Source organism: Arvicola amphibius, chromosome 3, assembly GCF_903992535.2.
Source record: "Arvicola amphibius chromosome 3, mArvAmp1.2, whole genome shotgun sequence".
Lineage (NCBI taxonomy): Eukaryota > Metazoa > Chordata > Mammalia > Rodentia > Cricetidae > Arvicola > Arvicola amphibius.
Genome location: NC_052049.1, coordinates 171909881 through 171925914, shown reverse-complemented (window position 1 = coordinate 171925914; position 16034 = coordinate 171909881). Strand labels below are relative to the sequence as shown.

At 43.5% G+C, this 16034-nt stretch overlaps 1 protein-coding gene across 3 annotated transcripts in view; it reads right to left on the bottom strand.

Moving 5' to 3' along the window:
- Pik3r4 (phosphoinositide-3-kinase regulatory subunit 4) overlaps positions 1-16034 on the bottom strand; it is a 54419-nt gene that overhangs the window by 7518 nt on the left and 30867 nt on the right. For all 3 annotated transcript variants that reach the window (XM_038321286.2, XM_038321285.2, XM_038321287.2), the window contains 3 exons: positions 12727-12892; positions 5445-5609; positions 1760-1971 (listed from right to left, as the gene is read on the bottom strand). In XM_038321286.2, the coding sequence (XP_038177214.1) occupies positions 1760-1971; positions 5445-5609; positions 12727-12892 (543 nt within the window). The remainder of the gene's footprint in view (positions 1-1759; positions 1972-5444; positions 5610-12726; positions 12893-16034) is intronic.

Genomic DNA, 16034 nt, shown 5'->3' with positions numbered 1-16034 from the left:
AAGGGCAAGACACAGTGGGGACAGAAAATGGAAGAGGGGTTTTACATTGGTTAAAGAAAAGGACAACAGATACTGGTGAGGGTGTGGGAGAAGGGAGCCTCGCTCAGGGCTGGTGAGGGTGTGGGAGAAGGGGAGCCTCGCTCAGGGCTGGTGAGGGTGTGGGTGAGGGGGAGCCTCGCTCAGGGCTGGTGAGGGTGTAGGAGAAGGGAGCCTCGCTCAGGGCTGGTGAGGGTGTGGGAGAAGGGGAGCCTCGCTCAGGGCTGGTGGGAGAAGTGGTAAGTCCTTACTCAGGGCTGGTGAGGGCGTGGGAGAAGCGGGGAGCCCTTACCCAGGGCTGCTGGGAGTACAAATGGGCACAGCCTCTCTGGAAGTCAGTGAGAAGCTTCCGGAAAAGGCTAGAAACATCTACCGTGTGATTCAGTTATACTGATCTTAGGCAAACACCCAAAGGACTCTATACCATCCTGCAGAGACATCTGCTAATCCATGTTCATTACTGATCTATTCCCAATAGTTAGGAAATGGAACAGCTCAGATGTCCATGGACTGTTGAATGGATAATGAAAATGTGATACCTATACTCAATAAAATTTTACTCAGCACGGGGAGAGGTGAGAAGTGAGTATGTTCAAAATACAATTACACATGTATGAAATTATCAAAGAGTAAACAATGTAGTTTTCAAATAATTTTAAAAACTGGTTAAAGTAAGAGCATTGCCTGCTCTTCCAAAGGTCCTGAGTTCAATTTCCAGCAACCACATGGTGGCTCACAACGATCTGTAATGAGGTCTGGTGCCCTCTTCTGGCCTGCAGACATACACACAGACATTATATTGTATATATAATAAATAAATAAATATTTAAAAAATGAAAAAAACTGGTTAAAGGCAATTTTCAGAAGTCACGTGTATTCTGTTTGTGGTAAGGGTCACACTAGAGTGTATGATTTTTCGAACTTAGAAACACTTCAAAAACAAAACAAACAGATGAGCGATAGCATGAACAACAGTCTAGGGGGAAAGGGAGTGGAAGATGGCAAACAGAAACCCACTGCTCTGCTTTTCCTGGGCCCTGAGATGGATGCTGCCACTCACTGCATCTTCAAAGCAGCCTTTGAAGGAATTAGTCCCATTAGAAGATGAAGATGCTACGACTCAGAATTAAGTAGCTTGCCTGAATTTCAAGTGTTGGCTCAGTCTCAAATGCTGCCCTCCTCAAGTTGGAGCTTCTCCAACAGCCCAGAGAAGTCCAGCAGCTCTTACCTGCTGCGAGCACAAGACAAACGCTGGCTGAGAACGAGAAGCTGCTCTGCTTTAGGATGCCGACTTCATTCTTCCAGTCTCACCTAACCCAAGCTGGCCTTGAACTCACTGTGTAGCTGCGGTAACCTGAACTCCTGATCCTCTTGCCTTTACTGGCCAAGCACCGTGACTCCAAGGGTCCATAGTCTACCCAACCACCATGACCGCAAGGCCGTGCTACCATACCCTGCAAACCATACCCTTTCTCCTACTCTGTGTGTGGTGTTAGAGAAAATGGCCAGGGCCTTGGGCATACCAGGCAAGCACTCTCACTGAGCTACACGTCCGGCCTCATACAAATCTCCTGATGGAAAAATAAACTGTAACACATTATAAAACATAGTAGCTATGAAAACAACGGAGATGGAAAAATCACCAGTAAAGCAAACAGGAGAAGCTGACTTTCACAGGATGCTGCCTGGTGTTGGTGGTGTCCCAACGCAGCTGTTGGCTTACCTATGCAGAGCCAGCACTGGTGGATGTCCACAGCAAAGGAAGTGATGAGACCCGACTTTAAGTCATGCTTCAGAGTCCATGCATTGCTTGAAGACCTAAGGTCCCAGCCAACCAGAGAGCCATTCACAGTGGCGTAGGCAAGGACAGACTGGGCTCCAGAGTTGAAGTGCTGCATGTCCACCACACATCCATCTTCCTTCTGATCCAGAACCCTGCAGAAACACAGAGATACACACACAGGCTTTTCCAGTCACTGAAAATGGAGCACAGCTTTCCACTTGAGATAAACCAACAGCCTATCCATGGGCAAAAAAGAAAAACTAAGCAGTAGGAGTGGTGCAGCCTTTAATCCCAGGGCTCGAGAGGCAGAAGGGGCAGGGAAAGCATGAGTCTGAGGTTGACCTAACCGATGGAACCAAGGTCCAGACAGCCAGAGCTGACACCCCGTCTAAAAAGAATAAAAATAAAATAAAAACTATGTGACCTCAATGAGACAAGTATAGATGAATATTTTTTTTAAAATTTCAGACCCAGAAGAGTGTGAAAATTTTCTGAACATTTTCCCTCAGTTTCTCCTCATATTGCCATCTTATATAACCAGAATATTTATCAAAAAACTAAGAAACCGCCGGGCGATGGTGGCGCACGCCTTTAATCCCAGCACTCGGGAGGCAGAGGCAGGCAGATCTCTGTGAGTTCAAAACCAGCCTGGTCTACAAGAGCTAGTTCCAGGACAGGCTCTAAAGCCACAGAGAAACCCTGTCTCGAAAAACAAAAAAAAACAAAAACAAACAAAACAAAACAAAACAAAAAAAAACTAAGAAACCAACCTTGTTTTAACAGTAATAAAATTAGCTCCTTGTGTGAAATATAAAGACCATGACAGATACACAGATCTGTAATACACACATAGATCTGTAATACACACATAGATCTGTACTACACACATAGATCTGTAATACATACATAGATCTGTAATACATAGATCTGTAATACATACACAGATCTGTAATATATACACAGATCTGTAATACATACTTCCTCCCCATATAACCACACAAAACCGTCTGGCACCCTCTAACGTACCCCGTGCAGCCTGGCTGTAATCTAACTCCATCCTTCCTCTCAACTCGTGGCAAAGACCAATTTTGTTCCTTCCCAGAATGTCATATAATTGGAAACATGAGACAGTCTTTTGAATCTGACATATTAATTAGAAAAAGTTATTTCAGATTCGTCAGTGCTGATGCCTTGACCTAATAACTCACTCCTTCATATTGCAGCATTCTATTCTATTTAATGGGTATGCCAGACTGGTTTTGGATTTTTTGTTGTTGTTGTTGTTGTTGTTTTTTTGCTTGTTTCGAGCTGAGGTCCTTCTAAACCTAAAAAGAATGTCACATGGTTAAGGGCACAGCTCAGCAGCTGAGCACTTGTGTTTGGTCCCAGAATCACAAACAAGGAAGAGGAGGGAGGAAATACGAGGAAGATAAAAAGGGACATGATTTTAAAAAAAATCAGTTGGTAACTTATTTTAATCTTTAGTTTTATATGTATCTCTGCTGCATTCTTTATTCTTAAAAATGGCAAAAATCATTCTTACTTTCTGAACATAAATAGGCTACAATTTGCTGACCTTTTCTTAGATAAACATTTATAGATATTCTATTTCTGACTAAATTGATTTTTAAAATATCAAAACATTAAGTAAATTGTTAAATGGTTTGTTCCATCATATTTTTTTAATTCTTTCTGTGTGTGTGTGCGCACGCCAGATAAGGCCATCAGATCCCCGGAAACTGGAGGTACAGGCAGTTATGAGTGTCTTGTCATGCGTGCTGGGAACTGGACTTGGATCCTCTGTACTGAACTGACAAGCCATCCCTCCAGGCCATGGTCACAGCTAACAAATGAGTAACTTATGGTGGTCAGGTTACTTTGGAGCACACTACAGTCAGTCACGGTAAAGTGTAAACCAGCGAGCAAGGTCTGCTGACCGAGGCAGTGAACGTTCGTGTGTAGCGAGCAGCGTGTGCAGTGCAGAGTGTCTGCTGAGAGCCGTGCAGGGTGTCCCCTTTCCTTGTCCGTGTGTGCCCCAGGGACACACAGTGCACTCTGCCAGTGGTTAAATCAACAGCAAGAATAAACAGCCGTCCTCTGCTGAGACAATTGTAAGGAAAACCGGCAGCTATTTGCTGTTAAAGCCATCAATATGTCCAGGCCAAAGCCACTCAAATATATTTAGTAATTGTGCTGAAAATACACCCTTTTTTATAAATGCAAAAGCAAAGCAAAACAAACCAACAAAGATGTCCCCAACAGACATTCCTTTCTACCTGAAGCTACGCAAGGACCTCAAAGCAGCATTTTACTAAATTAAAGTCGTGTTCTGCTTTTTCTGTGGGGCGCACTCCCTCTTCCCAGCATGCTCTTCTCAACCACCCTGCTTTCAGACTCACTCGCCTCTAGCAGCCCCTTTCACTGCCTGTGTGCACGTGCGCATGCACTTGGTCATGCATATGTGTGTGAGCATGTGAGAACACAGTGCGTACTCACGGGTCAGAAAATAACCTCGGTGTTAGTGCTCAGGCACCCTCTACATTTTATTTGAGACAGGGTCTCTCTGGCCTGGAACTTTAGTGCATAGGCAGGTTAGATGGTCAGCAAGCCTCCAGGGATCCTCCTGTCTCCCTCCATCTCGCTGTACTAGGGTTACAGGTATGTACCACTTTTATTTGGGTTCTAGAGGTTTGAGCTCAGGTCCCCCTCGTGCCTGGCAAGGCAAGGACTGCACCAACTGAGCCGTCTCCTCAGTCTTTGTCCACTGCAACTTGGTATGTGCCTTCCAGGGGGACATTACCACAGTGCGCTCCAACTGTCTGTGAATTTGTCTTTATCTCCCAGTAGACTATAGATTCTCAGAGACCACAATGTAGGACTGTCAAGATGGCTCAGGGGGTAAAAACACTTGTCGCCCAAGCCTGACAATCTGAGTCTGATTTCCAGAACCCATAGTAAAGAACTGATGCCTCAAAGCTGACCTCTGACCCCTACAAATTCCCTGTGGGACCCATGCACCCACACACATAATTTTTTTTTAAACAGAGAGAGAACATAATGTATCTATTTATATCCGGAATCTTTAGTGCCTAACAATGATTGGGGGGAGGGGGAGGCTGTCTTTCGCTTCTTTTATGTTTAATCTTTAACTATTAATTTACAAAGAAATGAAATTTGTAAACAAAAACCAATCAACTTTTTATTTTAGAGTGATAAGCAAATCTTTGTCTAAAAATATTATCAAATTCAGGTATTTTAGTGTCAAGCAACAGAACCTGAGTTTTCTTAAATGATGAATACTCATTATGCTCTGGGAGTTAGACAATCTTTCTAATCCCTGTGTCAGTTAGGAAGATTCCAGACTACAATGGTGGAGTCCAGGCTGCCCCTGTCTGGACACTTCTGACAAAGTGTGGAAATCAAGATGCCAAGGCTCTGCCCTCTAAAGCCAAGCACACCCAGGTATTCTGGGTCAGGAGCAGCTCCCTGCACTGCAGGGCTCACACGGATTCCACAACAGAGGACGCCAGCTGATCCACACCAAACTAACTGCAGCGTGGGAGGTGGAAACTACCACACAGTACAGTACACGTACATGCAAGGTTAAAGAGACAGCAGACGGTACCTGCTTTGGAGAGGGTGGATTTTAGGAGACTTGGGTAACTTAGAAGCCTCAATTCCAAGGAGCTGGATGGCACCATTATCAGATGCTATGGCCAAGTAGTGGGAACCTTGGCAAAATGTTAGTGTCTTGACTCGCCCTCCAATTCGGCTGTACGTAAGAATAGACCTGAGTGAAAGAAATAGAAGATCATTTCTGAAACAGCCACAGGCATTATTGCTAACATTAATTCACACAGTTATTAACAAAGTTATTACTCTGAGGTCCATTTCATCCTCATGATTTCTAAGAGATCAATGCACAAACTTCCTTTTCTTCACATGTCCCTCTTCAAGCACTCTGTTACTGTTATAGAGACTGCCCTGCCCCCCAAGTTCCACACCAGCTCTAACTTGTGCAACACTTTAAATCCCATATTCTTCAGCTCTTCTATAGCCCTGAACAGACTGTCATAGTCGGGAAGCTCTGACTTCAGAAGCAAAATTCTGTCAGCAGCTACCTGTACGACCTCTGTCATGATCTGTACCTGGGTTTCCTCATCCACAAGGGACCTGACCTAACAGGATGGGAGCAGAGGTCCACTAAACCGTTCACACATGTGGACTGCATACAATATCAGCCTCAACACACGCTGACCTCTCAAGCTGCCCCCATCCTTCCTTGCTTGCTGCCAGGGTTTCTGAGTGTCGGACAACAGGACACTGCCTACCATCAGCACCACCTAACCGGTCACAACCCACAGAGTCTGTAAGCATTTACACTTCTAAACAAAACCAGATGACTTGTTATTTTTATTTGTCATTCCTCTCTGATTCACCTTCCTTAGTAACAGCTTTACTGTACTACAGAGTACATTTAGAGTGGTCTATTTACTGCTAGTGTGGGAAAATGAAATTGATCTTTGTGTAAAGATCCCGCATTCTGTCTTTTCATTTGTTTTTTCTCATATACTAGATCATGCTGATCGCTAACAAAAATAATTTTACATCTTTTTCTCATTTGTAAACATGTCACATAAAAATGTGTGCAGGTATGTATGCGTGTGCACACACGTGTATTCGTTATCTAAATACCCTGGCTAGACCCTCCAGTGCAATGCTCAGTGGAACTGGCAAAAACACACATTCTTCTCTTACTCCTCATTTAGAATGCCTGCACACTTCACAGTAAGTCCAGTGTCGGCTGCAGTTTATGGCGGTGGCTGTGATTATTTCTCCATTACTGCACTGAGTTGGTTTTAACTACCAAAGGGTGGACTTTGTCAAATGCATTCCCAGGGTCTGTAGGGTCTGTGGTTTCTACTCTTTACTCTCCTCCTATGCTGCATGCTGATTCCCGTACACTGAACTAGCCTTGCCCCTCCACACACGCACACACACGCACACCCGGGACAAGCTGTCCTTGCTCAGGGTATATAACCCTACTGGACTAGTCTACAGGGTGCTGACTGACTGGCACAAGTCGCTAAGTTCCAGGTGATGGAACCTGACTACAGTGTCACAGGCTGTGTTCAGAAGTGTCCCTTATTTCTCAGGAGCCCTTCTGAAAAACAGATTGTGATTCTTTAAATGCTGAGTAGAGTTCATCAGGAAGCCCTCGGCCTGGGCCTTTCTTTGTGAGGACAGTTTCTCTAGCAGAATCTCTTAATTTTATGTTGTTTGTGTGTTCTATTTCTTCTTCAGCCACTTTAAGCAGCTGTGGCTTTCTATGAATTTGCCCATTTCATCCTAATTTTTGGCACATACGTATTTACAGTAGTCTTTTTTACTTCCGACCATAATATCCCTCAGCTAAAATTCTGATTGAGTAACGAGTCTATTTTCATTTCTTTAAAACAAAATGCTGACTCTCCTAAAAATTGTTCAGTTTTGCTGATCTTTACAAAGAACCAATTTTCTGCTTTTACTTTATTATGCTTTTCTAGTCTCTACTTCATCTTTCCTTATTAGTCTTCCTTTCCACTTCCTTGGACTGCACGGGCCTCCTTTTGTTAATTTCTTATAGCTAAATTGCTGATTTGACATTTTTTAAAATATCAATATTTACAGGTATACATCTCAACTCTCCTTCAGCCATGCTCCCATCTTCTGGTATGCTGTGTCTTCATCTTCATTAACTAAAGGACCTTCTTTGAACCGCCAGCAGACATATGTTGCTTCATCTCCATATATAAGTGAATTTCTCAAATTCCTCTCTATTGTCACACCTGACTTCACTCCACTATAGCTGAAAAATAATCCTTATACACTTCAGTGCTTTTACATTTATTGACACTTCTTTTATGAACTAACCCACATTTAAGTCTGGAAAATACCCCACATACACCTCAGAAAAAAATCATATTCCAGCGTTGTAGAGCTCTTCCGCTCTTTCAGATGTGATAGTTGGGCGGTGCTGTTCAATGCCTCTATTTTTATTCACACTGAAAATGGGGTGCAGTCTCCTGCTATAGTGGTTAAACTCTCACTTTTTGCTTCGCCTACGCTGTTAGGTGCCTGTGTTTGAACTGGCATGCCTTCTTCATGGACTGTGTAACTGGCATGCTTCCTGATGGACTGAGCTTTCACCCTGTAGAATGTCTGTGTCCCAGGGGCCGTTTCTCTGAGGATTTATCTTCCTCACCACTTGCTGGGTGTGTGGTTTATCTTTCTGATCCTTCCAACCCATTCATGCCTTTGAATTTAAGATGTCTTTTTCTGTATAGCATCAAGTTGGTCCCAACTGTGTCCTCCTTTCTGCCTCTTTTGCCTCCTCATTAGTCACCATGGTTACTAATCAGGATGATGTATATCTGACATTTTTCTACTTCTTCCTGGTTTTAACTTCCAGGTTTTAACTCCACTGCTGTCTTTTTTTATTAAATATTTTTAATTTCCTTGGTTTTGAGTTTTACTAAAAGTTTCCAGGCTTTAAAGAAGTTACTAATACAATTTACATCTTTTAAAAAACTAAATAATAACAACTTAATTTAAACACACAAAACTCTGTTTTAATATTATATTCCTCTCTCTTTCTGATCAACTATTGTCATGAAGTATATTAATACACTGTGTCATAAACCAAGGGTGAGTATTGCTGAGGATAAAAACAATGTGCTTGGAGGTCTGAAATTTCTACAATAAAATGTTCGTTTAAAAAAAATCTATAAAATGGAGAAAAAGCATCTTCAACAAATGGTGCTAGTACAACTGGATGTCTGCATGTAGAAGAATGCAAATGGATCTGTATCTAACACCCTGCACAAAACTCAAGTCCAAGTGGATCAAAGACCTTAACTAAATCCAGATAAACTGAACCTGACAGAAGTGGGGAACAGCCTTGAACTCATTAGCACAGGAGATAATTTCCTGAACACCAGTAGCACAGACACTAAGATCAACAATCAATAAATGGGACCTCATGAAACTGAGAAGCTTCTGTAAGGCAAAGGATTCTGTCAAGAAGACAAAACGGCAGCCTATAGATGGGAAGAGATCTTTAGATGGGAAGAGATCTTTACTGACTGCACATCTCACAGAAGGCTGATCACTCAAATATATAAAAAAAAAATCAAGAAACTAGACACCAAAAAAAAACCCAAATAATCCAATAAAAAATAGGGTACAGACCTAAACAGAGAATTCTCAGAAGATCTCAAACAGTCGAGAAACACTTAAATGTTCATCATCTATGGAAGCCAAAAATGTGAGCCTATGCCCACCAAAGGTCAGAGAGTTCCTTCAAGGTTATTATGCTTCAACCTTAAACAAAGGTCCCACCCAGGTGTAAACCAGAGAGTTCTGCTCTCTCAAGTTTATTGTCAGCAGGTGTGGCTAATTGCCAGACCTTGTATTCTAGAAATAGAGAAGTAGAGATGTTTCTACCTCAAGCAAGTCTACAGATCAAACTAAATTCCCTTAAGGAGATAACACTGAATTCCACCCAGGGAGTGGTTTGCCTACAGAATGGTTTGGTCTAGGGTGTAAGCGTGACTTGTTTTGTTCTAAACATATAGTCCCCAACCCTCAACTGGTCTGTTCACTCCTTGAATCATGTTAATGCAGTCTTTTGTACCTTTTTGGGGTCAGGAGTATTTAAAGCAGTTGGAAATTAAATGTGGGCAAATTTAAGTACTCACTGGAATTTCCTCCCGATTCTATCCTATATGTTTCTGTTTTATTATTTTCATTCACATCTTCATATACTTTACTATATTTCTAAATCCCCACACCTCTACCCTGGCGGGAGGTATTTTTGTCAAGGCTGGTCTCCGACAATCACCCTTTGCCAAAAGGGAAATGCAATTCAAAACAACTCTGAGATACCATCTTACACCTATCAGAATGGCTAAGATCAAAAACCCATATTGCAGAGGATGTGGATTAAGGGGAACATTCCTATACTGCTGGTGGCAGTGCAAATTTATACAGTCACTTTGGAAATCAATATGGCAGTTTCTCAGAAAACTGGTAATCAATCTACCTCAAGACCCAGCGATATCACTCTTGGACATATACCCAAAGGATATTCAATCATACCATAAGGTCACTTGTTCAACTATGTTTATAGCAGCTTTATTTGTAATAGCTAGAACCTGGAAATAACATAGATGCCTCCTCAGCCAAAGAATTGACAAAGAAAATGTGGTACATTTACTCAGCTGTCAAAAACATCATAAAATTTGACATCATGACATCATGAAATTTATAGGCAAATGGACAGAACTAGAAAAAAGATCATCCTGAGTGAGGTAACCCAGACCCAGAAAGACAAACATTGTAGGCAGAGACTGCTCATTTGTTTCCTGGCTGCCCAGCCCGAATAATCACACAGAAACTATATTAATTACAACGCTGTTTGGCCGATGACTCAGGCATATTTTTAGCTAGCTCTTACATTTTGAATTAACCCATTTCTATTAGTCTATGTATCAGCACGAGGCTGTGGCTTATTGGTAAGGACCCAGTGTCTGTCTCCTTCGGCAGCTATGTGGCATCTCCCTGACTCCACCTACTTTATATCTCTGTTCAGATTTCCTGCCTGGCTTTGCTCTGCTAAGTCATTGATCCAAACAGATTTATTCATCAACCAATAAAAGTAACACATATACAGAAGGACATCCCACATCAAAATATGGTATGTACTCACTCATAAGTGGATATTAACTGTAAAATAAAGGATAACCATGCTACAAACCTTAGTTCCAGAGAGGTTAGGTAATAAGAAGGCCCCAAGGGGGACACATGGATCTCCCTGGGAAGGGGAAATAACGGGGATCACGGGAACTTGGGGAATTGGGTTTGGGGGTGTCTGGAGGGAGACAGTGCTGAGAGAGACGACTGAAAAGGGCGGCTGTAGAGTTGGATAGAAGCCTGGTGCAAGGGAAACTTTCACAAGTCCAGGAGAATGGTCCCAGCTAAGACTCCTGGCAGCAGAGGATGCACAGTCTGAACTGGCCATCCTGTGACCGGTCTGGTGATTACCCTGTTGTCACTGGAGAGCCCTCATCCAGTGACTCAAAGAGGCAGACTCAGAGACTGAAGGCCAAACATCGGAGGCCTGTTGAAGAAGCAAGAGGGGGGATTGTGGGAAACAGAGAGGCCAGAAACATCACAGGAATACCCACAGAAATTACTAAAGCCTGGCTCATGGGAACTCAGAGTGTAAACCAACAAGGGAGCATGCAAGGGACCAACCTAGGCCCTCTGCATATATGTGACAGTTGTGTAGCTTGGTCTATCTGTGGGACTCTCAGCAATGGAAACAGCGGCTATACCCAGTGATTTGACTGGTTCTTCGGAACCTAATCCTCATGGTGGACTGCCTTGCCCTGCCTGAATAATACAGGGGAGGTGCTTGGTCTTACGGCAGCTTAATATGCCATGCTTTGCTGAGGCCCAAGGAAGGCCTGCCCCCTTCTGAGCAATTATTGAGGAGGGGTAAATTAAGGGGGAGGGAGAAGGGGCAGAAAGTAGGAGGGGAGGAAGGAGGAGAGACTGTGATTGGAACAAAAAAATTAATAAAAAAACTACTCAAAACAAAAAACAAAAACAAAATTGCTGTGTACACCTATGATTCTTTTATTCATTTTTCATTTATATTCTACTCAATGCAACAGCAAGAGAGAATAAACACAGAAATAATAGGTATAATGTAAAATCTCAGAGCCCTTTAAACAAATACACAGCTAACCCCCACCTTACCAGGATGGTAAACAAGAAGTGGACTTTTAAGTTACTTTAGTTGTCAAGGGTATTTGATCTGATAGCATTTTAGTTAATTATGCTCAATGAACTAACAGGAAAAGCTGCAGAGAGCTGCCCACATCCTTTCAGAGTAGATGAGATGCCTTCTCGTGTACAGCAGCTCTTCTGGCAGAACCAATTAGGCAAAGAGCAAACGGGAAAATGGCAGGATTCAATGCGAGCGACACAGAGACTGAGCAGAGGCGGGGGTGGGGTGGAGGAGACGTGTGTCATGTTGCCCACATCTAAAGTCCTTATAATATTCACATTTATCAAATTCATATCCTGGGCGTTTAAAGTCTCAATGACACTGGTGATAAAAGACCAGGTTCCAAGGAGTGGGGTCTTGTTTACCCGAAGCAGCTGTCCACCCCCACTGTTCTGTTACTTCTATCTATTCCCTATTCAGTGAACCAGCTTGCTCAGCTAACAAAACAGATGCAGAATCTGGTCACTCCCACTGTCTACACCACATCTCCTTGCATCACCAGAGCGAATATTCCTCCAACTGCTGCTGCCTTTCCCTTCCCGTCCTGATCTCCACATACAGCCAGGGCCATCGGGATCAGGACTTCTCCTCTGTTCACAGCCTTCCGAAGACACCCACCCCCCCCTTACTCAAAGTCCTGAGAAAAGCCCCGAAAATCCTGCAGAACTGATCCCTCCTACTCCTTTCCCTCTGCCTATTCTGCTCAGGAGACACAAAACTTCCTGCCAGGTCCCTACCCCCACCCAGGGCCTCAGAAATCCCTAGTTCCTCTGCACAGAACATTCAACATACCCATGAGGCTCTTTCTCCCTTCTTTCAATTTTTTCCTTGGATTCATTTTTCTCAGTGAGGAATTCCAGGTGGCAACAATCCCCCATTCCCTGGTCACCTAACATAGCTTTCCAATACTTTATTTACACACTACATTCCCTGCTCTCACTTCCCACCAGATGACCTGGCACAGCCTTGTTCACACAGCCCTAGGAAGCCCTTGCTCCTGCGCAGCCCTGCTGCAGAGGAAGCTCCCCCCCCCCCCCCCCCCCCCCCCGTAAGCACTAACGTGACGCGGTACCTCGTCGTGGTGGTCTTCCCTTCCATCTTCTGACTGTTCCAGATTTTCACGGTGCCGTCATTCGAACATGTCGCGAAAAGTAAGTGCTCATCAGAGACTCTGATTCGATTCACAGCAGATCTGTGCTCATGAAGATGTGCTACGAGTAGCCCTTTGGGACGCCACCCTGGAGAAAGCAAAGGTGAATCTTAAAACGTGGCTGAGGGACACGGTCACCCATCACCCTCTAGGTACAATTACCAACAACGAACTTCAAAGCCATCGTAAGAGCTAACCAAGTGAGAGGCCCCCAGCTAGGCCACCGAGAGGGGTCTCCTGGACTATGACATATTACTGACTAAGATACCAAGGTAGAGGTTAAGTACAGTTACGGAAAGACTCCACCACGAGGCCTTTCAGTGTTTGAGAGACGCAGCAGTGACTCCTCAGAAAAACACTGACTGCTGATTTAGCAGCAGCAGGCATGACTTTTCTAGCCCAGACAAACAGCTTGGAGGTCAACTTCGAAGCAAGAAATTTACAAAACCCCAGCTTGGGACACTAGGGTGACCCAGGCTATTGGTGAAGTTCAGTGAGCTTGAACTTTTCATCTTCTCACTGTGACGTGGGATACACGACTTAACTCAAGGGGGCGGTCTGCACATAAATAATGTATGGGTCCAGCACTGCCCGGGTCACATGACCACCCAGATGTCAGCTGGGCACAGTGGCACACACCTTTTGTGCCAGCACTTGGGAGCCTGAAAAAATGGGTTTCTTTGAGTTCAAGCCTGGTCTTCATAGCAAGCTCCAGAAGACCTAGGGCTACTTAAACCTGTATAAAAATGCAACAAAATGAACAAAAGAAGCAAAATACCCAGACTCTTACTTTCTTCTTTGCCTGCAATCACTTCTTCTGTGGTATAAGCACATTAGAATTCGAAATTACAGCCTCACACTCTACATAGATTGAATTTCCTAGTACTTTTAAAATGGTATCTATAATTTTCTGTATTTTATTATGCATATTCTTTTCCAAATAATTTCCCCAAATTTACAAATTCTGAGACCAAAAACCATGTCTCAAATGACCTCAGCACCCAGCATAGGTCCCTGCACATAACTGTCTTCTAACTTTATACAGAACTTACGTAAATTAAATATAACATCATATGCATTTAATATTACTTAATTTTGCAATAAACCAAAAAGTTTTACTGAAAATCAGACCTACAGTGGATGCCAACACTGTGCCCGAGTGGCAGCAATGTCACTTTTGAATGATTTTTTTCTTCTCAAAAAGTAAAAGCGAAACCAAGACCCCCCCACAAATGTGACTTACTCAACGCTGAAAGCGCAGTTCCCTCTGGACTGCTAAGTTACCCAAGTGGGAAGACACTTGCTAAGGGTACACTCACTGAGGGACCAGGGAGTCTACAAGATCTGCAGGGTAGAATGAATATTTTACAACCTCTCGAGTGTGGAAAGAAGAAAAAATAAGAATTTAGCAGTCACTGCACATTCCTGTGGTTACTGCATAAAATGTGTAGCTCCATTGATGTATAAAATGCTACCTACAAAGAGAGAGGATCATAAACAAGACTGTATTGTCACCTTTTTGTGCTCTTAAGCAGATCTGGTAAGTGGCATTAGCTTACATCATAGAAACAGCTTGAAGATTCCAGGTATTTATTTTGATAAAATCACCTGACTAGACTCTGCTTGGCACTTCAATATTTTCTAAATCTTCAAGCGTTCTCCATGAATACTTCCTGAGACTAATCAAAGCTCACAGGAATATCTGTGAGCTTTTCAAAGTCTAAACATATAAACATATTGTGCATTTCTTCTTAGTTTAAAAGTAAGCTTCTACTATTACAGTTGAAATATTGAAATTCATTCTTTTTTTCTTTTTTCTTTTTTTGTTGTTGTTTTTTGAGACAGGGCTTCTCTGTAGCTTTGACGCCTGTCCTCTTATAGACCAGGCTGGGCTCGAACTCACAGAGATCCACCTGCCTCCCAACTGTTGGGATTAACACCACCGCCCAGCCTTCATTAATTTTTTTAAAAATCTACAAATACAGACTCAGAGAGCAGCCGCCATTGCACAAAGCAGGCTGCCACACAAGCGGACCACATGCTGATGCCAACGACCTCCCCTTTCTAGCCAAACCTCTCAGAATACAGGAGTGGTTTTACCAAATTCTTTAGAAGTTTTGTGGGGTTTTCTGTTGCTTTGATTTTTTTATGTGCAGGATACTTTAGCTGCATGTCTGTGTACCAAATACATGCCCAGTGCCCAAGGAGGCCAGAACAGTGAGTCGTCAGATCCTCTGGAACTCAAGTTATGGATGGTTGGAAGCTACCATGTGGGCGCTGGGAGTCAAGGCCAGGTCCTCTGCAAGAGCAGCCAGTGTTTTTAACTGCTGAGCCATCTCTTCAGACCATTTTGCCCAATTCTTAATGTTGGTAATTAGCTAAATGCTGGCACTCTAAGTTATTCTGTCTGTTCCACAGTCTCCATATTTTCGGAATGGCCTAGCTTTTCTTTAGTAATAACATTAATCAGAGGGTAGAGTCTACAATAATTAAAAGTAGGGGTTTACCCCTAGAAACCCGATGTTCTCGAAGAGGCAACATGAAAGTGGGGAGAGGCTTGACACCAACACCACACCCCACCTGGCAGCAGCCAGGAAGAACTAATAAGGTGACAGGCCTGGATGAGACACCACAAGTGGCTCAAAGCTCAAGATCCCAAGTTCACATCTGACTCGGGTTTCTCACCTATTGCTTCTTTTTTTTTATTTTTATTATTTTTTTTAATTAAAAATTTCCATCTCAAGCCGGGCGGTGGTGGCGCACGCCTTTAATCCCAGCACTCGGGAGGCAGAGGCAGGCGGATCTCTGAGTTCGAGGCCAGCCTGGTCTACAAGAGCTAGTTCCAGGACAGGCTCTAGAAACTACAGGGAAACCCTGTCTCGAAAAACCAAAAAAAAAAAAAAAAATTCCATCTCCTCCCCTCCCCTCCACCCACACCCCCACTCCCTCCTTCTCCAGGCCAAAGAGCAGTCAGGGTTCCCTACACTATGGGAAGTCCAAGGTCCTCCCAACTCCCCCCAGGTCCAGGAAGGTGAGCATCCAAACTGACAAGGCTTCCACAGAGCCTGTCCATGCAGAAGAATCAAAGCCCAGCGCCATGGTCCTTGGCTTCTCAGTCAGCCTCCACCGTCAGCCACATTCAAAGAGTCTGGTTTGATCACATGCTCCATCAGTCCCATTCCAACTGTCACCTATTGCTTCTTATCTGAGTGGTTCTCACTCCTCTACTA